This window comes from Anguilla rostrata, chromosome 1, assembly GCF_018555375.3.
Source record: "Anguilla rostrata isolate EN2019 chromosome 1, ASM1855537v3, whole genome shotgun sequence".
Taxonomy (NCBI): domain Eukaryota; kingdom Metazoa; phylum Chordata; class Actinopteri; order Anguilliformes; family Anguillidae; genus Anguilla; species Anguilla rostrata.
In genome coordinates this window covers 55,704,698-55,721,801 of record NC_057933.1, presented here as the reverse complement: position 1 = coordinate 55,721,801, position 17,104 = coordinate 55,704,698, and the positions used below count along the sequence as shown (strand labels likewise).

The following is a 17,104-nucleotide window of genomic DNA, read 5'->3' as shown; positions in this document are numbered from 1 at the left end:
GTTGTACTCAGACTGATGGTATTTTTATTTTCTTGCAAATACTTTCTTGTACGTTGCTGCCACCTATTGGAAACAATGTGCACTATAACAGTGTGCGTAGTATATTGGGGTGAGTAATATGGAAGATCCATGGGCTGATTTCAATAACCAATTATTGACTGGCCATATTGGCTGATGTTATACTGTCCTGTTGTACATTACAGCACAAATTCAAACTGCAACCATGTCTTATGAATGGAAGATCAGCACAGATTTCATATTATGGCATAACCAGGCTCAGCTACTTTAGGTTTTATAGCCATTGCCCAACTTGTGGAGTGAGCATATGAAATATTCAGCCTGCTGACTGACCAATGGTCTACTCACTCATGTATAAATGGTGAAACCATTTTTTAAAACTTCTAGGTTGTTTTGGGCGCTTCTATTTCATTTAGAGATACAATAATCTAATTTAAATAACATAAAGCCTTATTTCTCTGCAGTTTAAACATTGCTGAGAACACATGCAAACAGTCACAAGACCATATCATGAATATCATGAACAGCTGGATGCCACCGCATTTCTTCTTTTAAAACGTGTAGCTTTTTTAAACATTTAATTTATGCTCAATATACCAAATATTGAACAGATTTCATTTCATAGATTGCACTTAAGATCCAAAAACTCAAAACACACAATGACAAAAATCATTTCAGTAGTTATTGCCTGTTTTTATTGTTGTGGCTTCCCCCCCAAACATCATTTCATTATTTAACAAAAGGCAACATGCAAGTGGCAACAGCACAGAGATCCAATAGGTTTAGTTTCTGTGACATCATCACCATCAGCCAATACATGGACAAGACACACCGCAATGAATACATAACCAAAAAAGTATAAAAAGTAATACTTTAGGAGGTAGTGGTAACTATAGACCCCAAATACAGCCTACTGCCTGACATCGAAGGAACGGGAAAAGAGCTTTGCACTTTAGATCCAAATTATTCATTTCGGTTTTGCTTGAATTCAGCAACTGAATATTTCCACACAGTGGTTATTTAACTTGTGCTATGCATGCATGTTGTCTCTTATTTTATTTATGGCTTACATCTTTCACTCTGGTTGCATTTCTGTACTGTGTGATCAAGGAGAACTCCTGATCAACACAGTGCTGAACATCAGGTGAGCTTGGGTGCACACTGAGGAGGGGCCTAAAACTACATGTTGGATACAGTCTGTCAGGCCGGCCCAGGACAGTAAGGTCGTTACAGAACCTTTTGTGCCGTCCTTCTGTAATACACATACACAAGTCAGCGTGACACACACCGACTCTGGAGTGGGAGGGGTGAATGTCAGCACACACACCTCACTCTTTCACTGTTCCACAAATGTCCAAAACAAACACATTAAAATATAAAAAATAAAATTATTAACAACGATAATAATAGTACCAATAAGAATAATAATAATAATGTGCAAATTTGAAGAACGTAAGTTCACATGAACAGTTTTTTTTTTCTTCGTTTTTTGGTTGTTTTGATGAGCAGGGACAATGAGTTACAGACATTCAGACGAACTTACAAATACCAGACAAGTCTGTGCATTTTAAAACAGTTCATTCAGAAAACCAAACGTCTTTTAAAAAGGCAGGGAGGGGGGAAGAGCCGGGGGCCGGAGTGCGTTCATGGGACTGGGGGGGGGGCGGGCGGTGACGGAGCTGGTGGCAGTCAGGGTGCGATGCGTCAGGGGTTAAAGAATCTTCTGCAGAATGGAGTTGGGCACTTCCAGGGTTTCGTCTTTCACCAAGACAATGTCGTAAGAGTCCATATATTTCTCCAAGCGCTCCTCCACCTGGGCCCCAAGACAAAACAGACAGGCACTCACTCAGCGGTCATGCAGACGAGCGCACACGATTGGATCAGATACAGAGAGCGCATTGGGGAACTGGGGGGGGGCGGCGGCGCACCTTGTCGTTCAGGAAGCCGATCTTGAGGATGTTCTCCACGTTGGGCACCCCGTCGGCCATGGTGAGGTCCCCCAGGGAGTCCCCCAGCAGCACTATGTTGCAGTTCTCCTTCAGCTGCTTGAAGTACTCGGTGTTCCTCAGGGCTCCGTCGTGCTTGTTGTAGACGTGGATCAGATCCCCTTTGAACCCCCGCAGCACTCCCTGTGGAGGAAGACGCAGAGCGCCTTCTGTTAATTCTGGCAGGTATGGGAGCCCTAAAGAGCAGCCCGGAACAATCCTGGGTTTACTTCAGTCATGCGCGTGTGAGCTATGATGTCAATATAAATGCCTTCTCAATCAGAACCAATCGGGTTGTGTTTTGCCATGGAGTGAAATGAGTATGAATATCTGACTCAGCTACTGCCAGCAATATGGGTGCCCCCCCTTAACCTTGACACTGTTCAACATTAGACAGCGTTAGACAACAGCGTTGCACCAGCTCTCCAGTCATAAGCACTTCAAACGAAGTTAAAAAACCAAGGTCCACAGACATTTGGACTTGAGACATTCTTCAGTGCTGGAGAGTACAGCAGTCAAACAAGCTTAACAGCAGGCCCTAATGAACTTCTCTTATTCTCATGCACCTGGGTACTTCTTGTCTTTGCACTAGTGTCAGCATGTGAGCTCAAGTGAACAAACAATTTAATTGGGAAATAATGCACATTTTACTTGTAGTGACGACACTACAATACGGGCGGCAGTGTAGTATAATGGGTAAGGAACTGGTCTGGTAACCTAAATGTCTCAGGTTCGATTCCCAGGTAGGACTGCCGTTGTACCCTTGAGCAAACAAAGCATTGCTTCAGTATATATCCAGCTGCATAAATGGATTATGTGTACATGTTGTTGTAAGTCGCTCTGGGTAATAAAGTCTGCTGAACCCCTGTAAAGTAATTTAATGCAATAACACTAGGAAGCCTCGGGTGGGACGATGTTACTGACCCCGCCCTCCCATCCAAAGGGATGCTTAAAATCCAAATCCAACCATATTTCAATTTACTGTGATATCAGCTTCATATGGTTGTAAATAATCCAAGACATAACCTTGGCTCCTCCACTGTAAAAGATCAGTGTGGTGCGTTCTGTGTGGATGAACGAGGGGCGCGTGTGGGGGACTCACGTTCTCGTCGAAGTCCATGAAGTTGGAAACCACCTTGACGTTGGGGTGGTAGACCCCCGCCTGCCGGATGATCTCCTCCAGAACGTCGCCCAGTCCGGCGGAGAAGATGAAGACGGGCACGTTGTGCTCCTGCAGCCTGTCGAAGAACTGCTCGTAGCCTTCCCTGTGACACACACGCACATGCACCAACACACACACACACGTACAGCAGGTATTACAGTCAGGTAATCCATATTTGTGTCGAGAGAAAGAACAAATCATTCACATTTGATTCTAAGGTTATGCATTTCATAAATATCTGAACTCTCTTAAGTCGGTGGGTGTGATGACTGATCCAAGAAGAGTAAGGACCCCCAGAAATCGTACCTCAGGCCCACATCAGACTCCCGCACCACCTCCGGAAGCTTCTCCCTCTGTAGCCTCTGCTCCACCAGTAACGTGTGTGACTTGAAATACCTGTGGGCAGCACAGGAGTGAGTCAGCCTCAGGAGCCTTCGAGCAGCGTGGGCTGCACTTAACATCACCCACTCTGAGCAGCAAACTGCCTCTCACTCCCCGCCTCAACACTCGCTTAATGATTCATGGGTGTGTGTGTGTGTGTGTGTGTATCTACATGTGTGCATGTGCGTGCATGTGTTTGTTTGCGCATGTGTGTGTGTCTTTTTGCCTGTGGTGTGTCTGTGTTAGATGGCACACTAGTGTGTATGAGCGAAAGACAATGCTAACTTGTGTGCCTGTGTGACACTGCTTGTGCGCGTACGTGTGTGTATGTTTCTGTGTGTATCTGTGTGCGATTACTCACCACTCCACCATAAAGGGGTACTTCTCCTCCATAGTGAGGTTGGGGTCGATCTCAATTGGGTAGTACTTCTCCTTCAGCTGCAGGAGCTGGGGTGGGGTGAGGGGGGTGTGTGAGTGTCCCCTCAGATTCTCTACAGTAATCATTCTCACTGTTACATAACAGTCTATGATTATTCATGAATTATTCATGTTTCATCACGAGACAGATAGAATTCTTAATGTTAACAATATGGAGCCCACACTCACACGCACTCACCAGTCTACATTTTACTCTGTGAAATAATTTCAGTCAAATAACCCATGTGCACTGCACATAATATCAAAGTAGGTCTATGGTGTCCAAGCTTGTTGAGATGTGATTGAAGGGCTCACTTTTCCCTGCTTGGCCATTTTGGACATTTTGATTATAAAGCTGAACCCCAGTCGAGCATTCGTGTTTAAAAAATAGAAAGGGAAAAAATGAAGAATTGATTATTCCGCACCTTCTTCCTGCAGTCTTCTGTGATAAGCTTGCAGTTGTCGATGATGTCTGGGCAAGAGAAAGAGACAATTTGGCTCGAAGAAGTAGTACAATCCTGTTCATATGCATACAGATAATAATACCACATTGTGGTAAATGACTGAATAATTAACTACATTCCACGATGTGATTCACCTCATCTGGAAGACTGTTACAAACTTATAATTTAATAAAACCTCAAAGTGCTCAGTGCATGTCAACTTCTCTCTCATTGTCACCTGTAATGCATGATGTATGCAATCAGACTCTACACGTTTACCATTGCACATTTTTATTTTAGCAGGATTTTTCAAATTCAATTTTAGTCAATTTATTGTGTTTCTCCCTGCCATAATTATATCATGCAATACTAATGTATTATTATTATTACATTACATTATTTGAATCCAAACATTTTACTCACTGTGGCAGGTAGGGGACCGTTTGCCATTGTTGGCAAACCTGCTTAATGTCATGTCAAAGTCAGTGATGATCTGCAAAAAAACAGCACGCCAGTTTGAGCAAGAGGCATTCCACCACCAGAGGGCGCCACAGCACTTCAGGCACAGGCAGGTGCTACTTGTCAAGGCACCGGAGGCCTTACGGCACTCTACGACTGTTCTAGGGTCAGTTTCCACAACCCTGAACCTAATCCCAGCTGCTATGTGGAGAGAAAAAAACCAGACTGTTCTAGAATTCGTCTGTAATGTACACCTGTTTTCATACCTGGAGCTTGGCACCCCCACCCTTGATAAGGCTGCATATGACCTCCTCCACCCGTTCAGGGTCCTTGATGTGCACTGTGTTCTTCTCAAACTCCGGCATCTAACAACAACAGAGACAGAGAGACAGTGAGTCCACACAGAGCCTGGTTACTGCATGAGCCTTTTGCTCTTGGTTAGGGAATTGACTCAAAACGGTTTGCTAATAGAACCGAAGTGTTAGGTCCAGTGTGTCAGCCATTTATATGGCAGCTCTCAACGGCAGTATCAATAATTTAGCAGCAGTACTGGATGATAAAACATTATCACCACAAAATACGGAGTGCAACTGCATTACTGCAGTAACCGAGTGTGCCAACAGCACATCGCTGACGGGTTTTGGCAAGACGCAGCCGTGGGGTAAAGCCTGGCTCCTCCCCTTTGGCCTCAATAACCTGAAATCTGCTCTGACCCGGTCCAACCCAACAACCCTTCTGTACCCACCCACTCCAAAACCCAAACACAAACAGCCACCCCGCACCTGCGTATGTGAGGAGGGAAACGGGAGGAGGCTGGCGGCGTTCCTTCCCCTTACGGAGGCAGATGAGACGGGCCGGGGGCTGGAAACCAGATACCAGCCAAAACAACCGGCCGCCTTATTCAGCTGGGCGCCTGCGGGCGGGACCCCCCGCTCCCGAGCCTCTTACGTAGCAGAGCGCCGAGCAGCTCCTCGCAGGGGGGAAGGGCAGCGACGCCCGCCAGCGCCGGGGCGTAAGAAACAAACAGAAACGCACACTGCGCCGGCGGGGGCAAACGGGGGGCACTCCAGGCCAGGCTGGCAAAATACCCTCGCGCGACGTCGCTGGGAATGTTCCGGCAACGCGAGAATACGAAGAAATGATACAGAACTGCCACGGGCAGGTCACGTGCGCCGGGAGCAAACTGAGCTGGGAGGATCGGAGATGGTAGTTTGACGTACTTGAGAGGATCAGGCATCTCTGCAGGGAGGCCATAAATTGTGGTCAATCAGCACCCCCGAACCCAGCACCCCCCAGTGCGAGTCCTGTCCAGCGCGGGGCAGATCTATTCCTGGGAGCAAGCTGGCTGTGGATAGGATCACTGAGAGACTAAACCTGTGACCTTTCCTGTCAAATCACCCCCCCCCCCCCACCCGCATGCTGTCACCCAGCGCTGATTTATATATTTACCCCACGCTCCCACAAAATCTCCGGTCCTGACCTGTGGCAACTGAGACTGTGGTGTTCCTGATGGCGCCACAGCCTTGTCAACCCAAGGTCACATGATCGCACGGTCACACTGTACAATCGCAAGGTCTCAATGCATGATTGTGCATAAAGTACAGTCTCTTTCCAGGTCTGTACTCCAGGAAAGGGGCCTGATACCAGTGGGTTGAACACCAGACAACAAAAAAAAAGGTCTGAACAAGCACATACACGCACACACAGGCACACACGCACACAGGCACACAGAAATGCCTCTTCACTGCACACAAATAATTTGCCATACTTCCCACAAACACATATGTGCTTCTTTAATATACACAAAAATATAACCAGCTCCCATATGCGCACACACAGTTCATGTGAATGAGTCCCCATTTCGAAATAAACACAAATCCTCTTGGGTTTCACCCAGTACACTCTCCACACTCGGGGGGGGGGTTGTTAGGTAATGTGTAACCGAGAAGGGGTGCACTGCAAAAAAAAAAAGAAAACACACCACACGGATTATTGCGGGTGTGTGTGTGTGTATGTGTGCATGCATGTGTGCAAGTGTGTGTGTGCATGTGTGTATATACATGTGAGCATGCATGTGTACGCGTGTGTATCCGTGTGCATGTGCATATGCATATGTGTGTGTGTGGGTGTGTGTGCGCGTGCATATACATGTGTACATGCATGCACACGTGCATGTGTGTCTGCAGGGGGGTTATTAATGAAACAGCTTAGGCTGGGGCGTGTGGCTGAGGAATGCACTGAGGGTATGCCCTGCACGCACGCAGAGCTGAGGCTTCCCGCTCCAATGCCACCCAGCACCGCCAGCCTGGACATCCCATCCGTCTCCTCCAATCCACATAGCCCAGGACTGACCAATCAGGGCCCGAAGTTCCCGGGGGGCAGCGGGGCCACTGGCTGAGGCAGGGCATTGAGCCCACTGCTTTTACATAATTACCAGCCCCAGTGCTCTGTTGCATAACTGGATTTCATTTCCCTAAAGTGCTGAGGCGGTGAGTGTATGGACAAGGACTACCCCATCACCCCCCCCCTCCTCCTACTCCTCCTCCTCCCCCCCCCCCCCCAACACCAACACCCCTCCACCTGATACTCTACACCCCTGACAGAACCTGTGGGTGGAGAAACATACATGGAACAAACAAAAAACCCTTACAGTGCACTTAACTTCTACACATATATTAGAACAGAAATATGAGCAGGGGCATATTTAAAGAACTGTTCGAGGCTGCTTAGAAAAGCAAATGGCAGCTGTGTGTGTGTGCTCAGCTGTAACAGACAATAGAGGACTCTATAACATTACAACCCCAATGCACGTGTATACATACACACATACACACCCGAACACACACACACACGCGCGCACGCACGCAAACACACACACATGGACGCGCGCACACTATAAAGAGATATAAAAAATATAGAGCTATAAAAAGCATGTTTAAATTATTTATTAATTTTATTGATTATCTGCTGAATCAAAAGTAGTAGCCTACTGTGTTTTGGATCTGCAGTACTTAAAAATATAAGCATTTATGGCAGGAAGAGGAAAACAAACAGATCATACCGATAATTTTAATCTTAAAAGAGAGTGCACAAAACACCATTAACAGACGAGCAGAGAACAACCAAGGAGAAAAACACACAGGATCTTTCACTTTCCCCCTCTCCTTCTCTCTTCCTCTCATTCTCTCTCTCTCCCTCTCTCTCTCCCTCTCACTCTCGCACACACACACACACACACACACACACACACACACACACACACACAGGCTTACCTCTCTCTCTCTCTCTCTCTCTCTCTGGTCTTGACAGGGCTGTGTACAACAGGAGTGGGGAAATTTGCCTCAGTCAGGAGCCAGCTTATATAGCCCCTGCTGCTCAGGGAGGCGGGCCAAGAATAGACTCGCTAAGCCACGCCTCCCCAAAACAGATGAACAAGCAGACAGGAAAACATACACACGCCCGGTGTCAAACGCATATAAGAAAAACAGGCTACCGGGTATGCACACAGTCAGCCTCTCACGCACACACACACACTTACACACAAACGCATACACGCTAGCATGTGGAAACACCCCCTCCCACTGTGCATGGTCAGGCATGAAAGCCATTAAAGTGGCGGAGTGGGGTAAAGGCATCGGTCAGAGCGAGGTTTTTTTCCCTGCCCTTAAACGGCACAGACTCGATCAGCGGTGACAAAGGTCGGCACACGCCTATCCACTGGGGTGATTCCCGCGCAGCTTATCATCGTGTCTGAGGCAGTAAATGGCCAGCAAGTGCTGACCACACAAATGGCTTGGAGAGCTCAGACGCCGCTTAATGTCATCCTGGAATGCTAAAGGTCAAAGGTGAAGCGTATGAAAAATGAAAAACTGGACCAGTTGCTCTGGAGTTTCCAGCGCTCGTTACCTGCTGTGAAGCTCACAGCACAAAGGAGGCCTTCAGCGAAACAGCGCTGTTCTTACCTTCATTTTCATTCATTTAACAGTCAGATGAATAGCCTATTCCTCTGACTGTTAAAAACAAACATTACCAAGACATATTACATGTCTAAAAACCGTACATTAGAATATTTTTCCCAAGGGATTGTACATTTTGGAACATATCATCACACACACGCACTTCACCATCCACTGCGACAAATAAAAGCCAATTCTTCTATTATTTTTTACCTGAAATTTTTTATTTTAACATGAATTTTTGTTCGAAGCCATTATGTTGTTCATATCACCTGGAGGTATCATGAGAACCTAAAGGGTATGAGTGTATGAGATCTGCATTAACACAGGAAAAGGCATGAGACCTATCATGTCTTTTTTTAACGTTGATACTTGAATATTCAATATCCGTAATACAATATATTCCCCATCTTTAGCTTTAGCAGAAGCACACATGCACACACAGGATCTAAGGACAGAAATGACAGAGGTTGAATTTTTTTCCCGCTTTGTTTTTGAAGTGTATGGTGGCAGAAACGCTACATGGAATAAAACGCGAGTGATTGGCATCAGCGAGGGGAGGATTAGACCCGAGAGCAGCGGAGCTGCACGTCCCCCAGGGGAGCTGCAGCTAAGTCCCCCTCGCTGCGGCCCATTACAGTGTCCTGCACATCGTGTGCAATAAACCCCCAAACACTCAGGACCCAGGTCAGCCTCCTGATACAGACAGACAAAGCCCCAAAGTGTGCACACACTTCGCATGTGAATACAGACAGGTCCATTAAAAACAACAGAAGACCGTTACTGCCCTCAGAGCCAGTAACAGTGCAAAACAAGTGCCCAAAAAACCCTGAAAGACCTGTTGTCAAAGTAACCTGAATTAATTCCAGCAATAAAATGTCATATGATTACGACATCATAAAACATTTAAATATGTTAATCAAACATAAAAAAGCAGATTCTGCCTTGTTATTGTGTGCGGGCTGAAGTACGCAAATATGAAACCCTGTCCCTAGTAGTCTAGTAGACAGGCTTCAATGCTGGAGAGAGCACAGCTGGAGATGCCGTGAGCAAAGAGCTTCATCTGAATGGCTTAGTAAATAGCACACTCATAGAATGTAAAATCGCCAATTCAAATCATTGTGGATGAGGTCTTTCTCTAAGAAAACAGACTACAATAATGTAACGCAAAGTAAAACAATGTCATATCGAGTACCTAATGCCTATATTCCACTTGTAAGGGCCATGTTTCCAGAGAAATGATGCAACAATCTACAAATTTTATGTTATTAGAAAATGAACTGAAACATAAACTGAAGCGACTCAGATGCAAGTTTTTTGCTTTACAAACACAGCTTAGAAATACTCCCTACCCATATGTGCTTCTTTAATACACACAAAAATGTAACCATCCCTCTTTTGCACACGCCCAGTTCATGTGAAGGAGTCCCATTTCTAACTCAATACAAATCCTCTTGGGTTTCAACCTGTATGGTCTCCACACTCTCCATTATTTATTTATTTCTTTTTGTTTTTTAGAACAATGAATTTGGTGGCCAACATGAAGCTATACATGCAAATGAACTCTTTATAAAAAAATATTTTTAAAACCCTGTTGATTGAATCCAGGCTTAAGAACACAGCGGTCAGGGTTGTGCCCATGCAGCTTCCAATCATCTTAAGGCGTTTTCTTGTTGCTATGCAGCCATAGGACTTAATGCAACTCAGACCCAGCCTGTCTCTCCCTGACAAAGCCTCTCCCCTTGGGATTGGTGACCAATGTGTGGCCTTTGGGGGGGGGGGGGGGTCAGCGAAGGCTGTAGCTGGAGTTTAATTACAAGAGGAGCTTCATCACTTACTGAGGCTGAACAGGTAGTGGCTGTTGAAATGGACAAGCTTGTTATGTTTCTGACAGGTGCAATGGGGGTGTTCAATATGCCAAGCTCACATGCTCACTATTTTACTTGTGCTTGCCTAGAGTTTGGGTCCATAAGGAGCTGCCTGTTTAACATGGGACAAAAGAAACGCATTCTCAGAGCCCAGGAGCAGCTAGCAGCTCACAGGTGTGCAGACAGAATGCCACCAGTGCACACGGTGCAGGAGTCTGCAGAACGGGGATGTGCTTTCAGTCTAAATTTGTCTATCAGGTTACAAAGTTTCCTGTTTTACATTTGGTCTGCATAGTCATTTACCTGAGTAACATAGCAGGGGGTGAGCAGCAGTGTAGCACAATGGGTCGGGACCTTGGCCAGCAACTCCAAGGTTATAGGCTCAATTCCCAGTTGAGGCATGGCCATTATACCCTTGAGAAAGGTATTTAATGAGAATTACTTTAGCAAACCTCCAGCTGTATAAATGAATTATTACGTAAAAATTTCATTTGGAAAAAGAACATCTACTAAACGCAGCAAAAAAAAATTTTTAAATGCAAGCGTGCCTGCAGACTATGATCCGTGTTTTTGCATGTAAGTTGCGTGTTTAGCAACATGACTTTAAGCCAGAAACAGTCTTGTTTGACGTTTATATTTAAGTGTCTGTCTGGATCTGTTGTTTTTCGAAAGCCAAAATGTTTTGGTGATTAAGAAACAAAACCCCTTCAAATGCATCATATATAGCCCAATTCAAAAACAAATGAATGAGAATTCCAGACAAACACACATTTTCCAACTCTAGGCATGAGTCAGGACCAGGTAATGTAATCATATTCAGTGTAAGGCAGCATTAATCACCCAATTGCAAAGTTAAGCACTAATGGATGAAGCGAGGAAACATGCACCTCAGAAGTGTGTGAGCTCAGCATAGCTGGGAGAGCACAGAAAGCGCTTACGTTCCTCATGTCAGGATCAGGCCCATAATGAATGAGGCTATGACATGGAAAAGGAATACTGACCCTAAATCAACACTCCTACTCTGAGATGCATCATGAATATGGGCCCTGACCTCTTTTCTTCCTCTCCAACAGTGAAACTTGTATTAAATAGGTTTGAAGTAAATCAATCCGCTCACAAGCAATGCATGCATTGCATCGCTAACCTCATCATCCACAAGACCAGCCCCACATCTGAACAATTGAGGACTGAATATTTTCCATTTCTGGCGTATTCCGGTTTCCTTTTTGCTGTTTTTAACAGTTAAATTTAAGGAAGCCACTGTATGAACAGGCAGGGACAGTGAAACATTTTCCAGAAGTACGTAATTCTGGATTTTTCCCCATGCAGAATTACTCTAATGCTGTGCAACTGCATGCATTATGGAAAACAACAGCTGCAAAATGCATGTTTTTTAGTGTTGGACACTAAACCAGGGTTTCTATGATATTTCTTTGTGTTAGAATTGGAATAAATAAAACGACCGAGGCCTATATTATTTCAACGTGTGTTGATACACAATGACATTTCAGTATATTTGAACGTACTGAATTTCAGCTTTGCCTGGCCTTTGTCATCGTTCTTGTGGTGAAATCTCACTGCTGCTTCAAGGTCTGGCTGGTTGGTGTTACTACATTAGTACTGAGCGTATCTGAACTTCATGACCGCGTCTCTTCATTGTTGTACTTATACCCAGACCTGCTGACTCCTGCTCGCAATCTAAACACAAACCCTTATCGTTGGGTCAGTGTGTCCGCTCACCTGACCCTTGTGCAGAGTAATCCCTGTTCACACATTGGGCTAACCTATTGCCGGAACTTGAGTGAGTCCCATTTCTATGAAGCTGAGCGATGGCCAGCGACCCGAGAGACTGGGCAGCAAAAGCTGCCAGAGAAAGGTTTTCTGCGGATTATCTTTTTTTTCCCACAGTTTACCGTCCGGCAACAGCCAATGAGAGTTTCTCGCATCCTAGTTCCTACTTTTCAACCAATATTTAAGGTATAAACTATGAGGTACTGGGGAGGACTGTGAGCGCCAGTTCACTGACCTTAGTAAGATGAGATATGGCTTACTAAGAAATAGCCTAATTATGTTATATGGTAATGTTTCTATCCCTTAGATTAATGCTAAGGTTAACATGTTAATTGTGGTGTATGAAACCGTACATAGGCCTAACTGTATCATAATTTTATCAGATGCCAATTTACTGAGCTAATCAGTTTTAACAAACTGCTTGTAGTGATTGAGTATGATTCTTAGCCTGAAGGAAAGCATTGCACTGAGGGGCAAAGCTTGATCGCAACTCTTCCTAAGTATTTGTGCACATCAGTTACCCCTGACTCATGTCACACTAATAGCAGGATAGTATAAACACTATAGAATGTAATCATGCATTTTCTAGACTCAGAATGTGTGGCAAAGCCAGTGTTTATTAGTATGCAGTGTTAAGTAAAGTCAAATATTGTGGGAAAAAAGCAAGAGGAACAACCACATTTCATCCTGCTAGGCTGCCTATCCCCCATGCCTTTCAACACTCTCCTCCAATCAGAAGCCATCCCTATGCAAACTTCCCTGTCACCAAGCAACAGTGGGTGCTCTGAGGGACATTTAAACTCATGGAAATACCTTCCATGTGTCTGGTGAGTTGCCCATGAACCCAATTTTTTGGTTTTTGGATGTGGGCACCCAGCCCTTGGTCCAGAGTCTAATTCCTGTATGTTTAAATCTTAGTCTGGCTAATCTAAATTGAACACGTTCCAGTCCTGACTACACTGCCATTTTACGAGAACACAATCAGTTATCACAGACAGGAAGGAACTGAGGACTGCCGGGTCTTCATAAAGATAAAGGTTGTTGAGGCCCTACACTACACAGATAAGTACAGTTAAGGGCGAGGCTGTTGCTAGGCTGCCACAGAACCTGACCTTAACATGACTTAGCAATGCACACAAACGAAATGCTATGGCTAGACAGATTCTGCATAACAGGACCCTCGAATGAGTCACCGGGCAAAAATAAAGAAATAAGACAGCAGATGCACCAGGGCGTTTCTCAGATCATTGTGCAGAACATATGCCAATGGTGCTTCTTGCTTTTCCTCTTTTTTAAATATAATTATCGGTGCAGTGGTACTGCTGGGAGGCTCCCCCAGATAAACACAGCGTTACCACAGCGACAAGCGCAGAGAGCTGGGATATCATACAGCGGCACTGTGCCCGCCTCAGCGCCAAGCCACCAGTTGGTCAGCCAGGCACCTGCTGCACATGAAGGTACACCTCTGATGTAATAACAGCAGAAGCTACGCCATATGACCAAAAGTATCTGGACACCCCTAGGTCTGGGGCTGGTTTTCATGGTTTGGGCTAGGCCCCTTAGTTCCAGTGAAAATAAATCTTAATGCTACAGCACACAATCATTTTATAGACAATTCTGTGCTTCCCCAACAGTTTGGGGAAGGCCCTTTCCCGTTTTCCTCACACACAGCGAGGTCCATATATAAATATTTCTTTTGAGAACAATGTGGAAGAACATGACCGGCCTGCAGAGAGCCCTGACCTCAACCCCATCCAACACTTCTGGGATCAATTAGAAAGCCAACTGCGAGCCAGGTCTAAACGCCCAATCAGTGCCAGACCTCACTAATGCTCCTCTGGCTGAATGGAAGCAAATTCCTGCAGCAATGCTCCAACATCTAGTGTCAAGCTTTCCCAGAAGCATGCCAGTTGATATAGCAACGAAGGGTGGACCAACTCCATATTAGTGCCCAGAATTTTGGATGAGATGTTGGATGCCAGGTGTACTTTTGGCCATGTAGTGCATACCATCTCTGTTCAGGGAAGAATAAAACAAAGTGAAATGTCCAGGTGTTTCAAAAAGGAGGACAGGAATCTGCATTTTATAACAAACATTACGGGTGTGAAACAGGCTTACACTACACATACCTCTGTACTTACTCAGCGTGCTAATAAAACTGTATACCTGCTCCATACCAGGTTTGTGCAAATAAATACAGGCCAATACTTGCACAGGAGGACACAGCACATTGTGATCTGTGCAGCCAGGCTGCTTTTCTTTTTGCAGATTGTCTAGAAGTTCCAGTTTTAACCTGGCAGTACTGGATTTCTACACTATTAACAGCTATGTTCAGCACCCACTCGATAATGAGCTGTTAGGAGGGACAGTGGGTGAATACATCTAACTTATTCCCGAAAATGATACCCTGGTCATCGAGTGAGTCCTTTACAGCCAGCTAAACGTCTAAAGTTGTTTTTTTTTTTTTTGGCACAGGCAGGCCAAATTCAATTTCAGAGCAAAAGTATGTGAGGATTGAAACAACAAAAACTCATAATTTAATTATGTTTTAATATGCAATAGCACCGCATGAAAATGTCTGAACTGTTCAAATCAAGCCCGCTAAATAGCACAATTTCCTTAGCCCGCAGTGTCGACATTTCTAGTATGAGCCTAGCAGCCGGTGCTGTTATTAAAAAAAAATCTTGTATTTGACTGCCCCCTAGTGGCCCTAGTGTTTATTTGCATATAATCGTTCGTGCAAATCGTTTTCTGCAAACTGTAACTATGATGCTGCGCCACTTTGGAAATTTGCAACACCACCTTGTAAATTTTCCCTTCAGCCCATGTATGACAGCCAACTCAGCACCACTCTCATAAAGCCCTGGTTACAACAGAACAATAGAAATGATATAGCCACTCAAAACAGATACTAAATGGTTCTGACAGAGTAAATTATATACATATATATATATATAAAGCGGTGTATTCTATATATTTGCAAATAATGATATAATGTAGAATACACATGTAGCTACTATCAACTTGAAGAGCAAGAAAGTCTATAGCCAGCTAACAAATTATAAAGGTTATTTATTTTTAAAATCAGGTTTCCTGAAAATACGAATTCCCAAGCATTTCATAAGAGCTCGGTCTCGCAAATGATAAAATGCAAATCGGGAACGAGTTTTGTACATTATTTTGGTCAAATGCTCTATAGTCAAAGGAGTTGTACACAGCGTGCAATCTAAAAAAAACGATGTGGATGTATTACCTTGCTGCCGAGCCTCCGTCACTACGCTACTGATGACGTCAGGTGACGTAAAATGTTCAGTGCGTTGCCTGCCTGTGACAGATATACCCACTTCAGCATTTAGCAAGGATTATTCTCCTTATCAACAATCGTTTTGACATTGCTCAGCCGACCATAACTAACGTTAGCTGTAGATCTGCGCTAACTGTAGCTTCAGCTGGAGCTCGCAATGTTTGCAAAAGGACGAGCGATTAACAAATGATGTCATAACAAGAGAACATAAGTAATTTATGGCTAACGCTAGCTGTACAGGCTGTGAACTTGTACTAGAATAAAAAACATGCACGCTTCCGCATGGTAAGCAAATAAACAATGGAGTCTGCATACCGTGTCTAAATCATAACAGTAGACGATCAAACTGGCAAGCTGCGACATCGTATCGTACTAGACTAGACTAACAGTACTTGCAAACTAAGTGAGCCCAAACCGGAAGGTTGGCATAGCTTGGTAGCTATCTAGCTAGGTACCCGGTCACACACAGCGGTCAACACCAGTAATTTTTACTGTAGAGTATCTAAACAAATTAGCACAGTCCAGCTTCGAACAAAGTTTACTTTCATACTACACGTCACTTCGCGTGAATTCCTTTTGTGTTAGCTAGCTACACACAGTGACCTCTATATTGACGGTTTCTATTTTTGTCCGCGCGACTACAGTACGATATGCGCACGAGACAGCACGTGAAACTCACCATTTCAATTATCTTGGTTTTCCTACCCGCTCTCTTTTTCTTTGTAAATATGTACTGCGCTAGTACAACTCCGCCGAAAAGGGCACACACGCTGGCGCTGGCCACGGCCCCAGCCTTCACTACGGCGGTTTTATCCATCTTTCCTTTTCCCAGTGATTGCTACAAGCACAACTAGCAATGCGGCCACTTAGGTCAACATGGTCCCTCCTTCTACTAACCCTGTCATGAACTACGTCCTCGGAAGCTGCTACCAATGAGTCGAAAATTGAATATTGAATTCTTAAAAGAAACGTTTATGAAGACAGTGAGACTAAATTGTTCAGTAGTCTTTGAATCATTCAGTACTGATTATGTGACGTTAACTCATGTGGTACACGACTTTATAAATCATACGAATCACTTGGATTGGTTACTTATTTCTGATCTAAATGGTATCGTCTACCGCCATGGAAACACGTCCCAACAATAGAGGCAGTTCCGCGCCAACACTACTACCGGTAGTTGGATAGCTGTGGCTAACTTAGCAACAACGGTGAAATAACACACATAGAAGTAACCAGTCTCTGGAAGTAACACGTACAAAAATTCTAGCTAGTTCCCAAACCAAAGGCAGTACATTTCATTACCCAATATATGAGCGA

At 44.6% G+C, this 17,104-nt stretch overlaps 1 protein-coding gene across 6 annotated transcripts; it reads right to left on the bottom strand.

The window, feature by feature from the left end:
• Nucleotides 1-690: 690 nt before the first annotated feature.
• Nucleotides 691-16,690, bottom strand: nt5c3a (5'-nucleotidase, cytosolic IIIA). Of its 6 annotated transcripts, XM_064343318.1 has the most exons (10): nt 16,464-16,604; nt 15,734-15,805; nt 5,132-5,230; nt 4,830-4,899; nt 4,389-4,435; nt 3,908-3,993; nt 3,472-3,561; nt 3,106-3,268; nt 1,947-2,147; nt 691-1,831 (listed from the first exon to the last, which is right to left on the bottom strand). In XM_064343318.1, exons 3-10 carry the CDS (start codon nt 5,228-5,230, stop codon nt 1,730-1,732), a joined length of 858 nt encoding a protein of 285 aa, XP_064199388.1. In that variant the 5' UTR covers nt 15,734-15,805; nt 16,464-16,604; the 3' UTR covers nt 691-1,729. The 6 variants fall into 6 exon arrangements, with proteins under 6 accessions (XP_064199388.1, XP_064199352.1, XP_064199361.1 ...); XM_064343282.1 differs by lacking the exon at nt 15,734-15,805 and having other exon boundaries at nt 16,464-16,690; XM_064343291.1 differs by lacking the exons at nt 15,734-15,805; nt 16,464-16,604 and adding an exon at nt 8,142-8,270 and having other exon boundaries at nt 5,132-5,232.
• Nucleotides 16,691-17,104: the final 414 nt, after the last annotated feature.

What these genes read in the sequence shown, in the direction of transcription:
- nt5c3a (XM_064343282.1), bottom strand. Translation starts at nt 16,601, where the DNA reads ATGGATAAAACCGCCGTAGTGAAGGCTGGGGCCGTGGCCAGCGCCAGC. An exon ending in GAGTCTGATGTGGGCCTGAG is followed by an intron (nt 3,269 to 3,471) that starts GTACGATTTCTG and finishes TGTGTGTCACAG; the next exon opens with GGAAGGCTACGAGCAGTTCT. An exon ending in TCATGGACTTCGACGAGAAC is followed by an intron (nt 2,148 to 3,105) that starts GTGAGTCCCCCA and finishes CTTCCTCCACAG; the next exon opens with GGAGTGCTGCGGGGGTTCAA.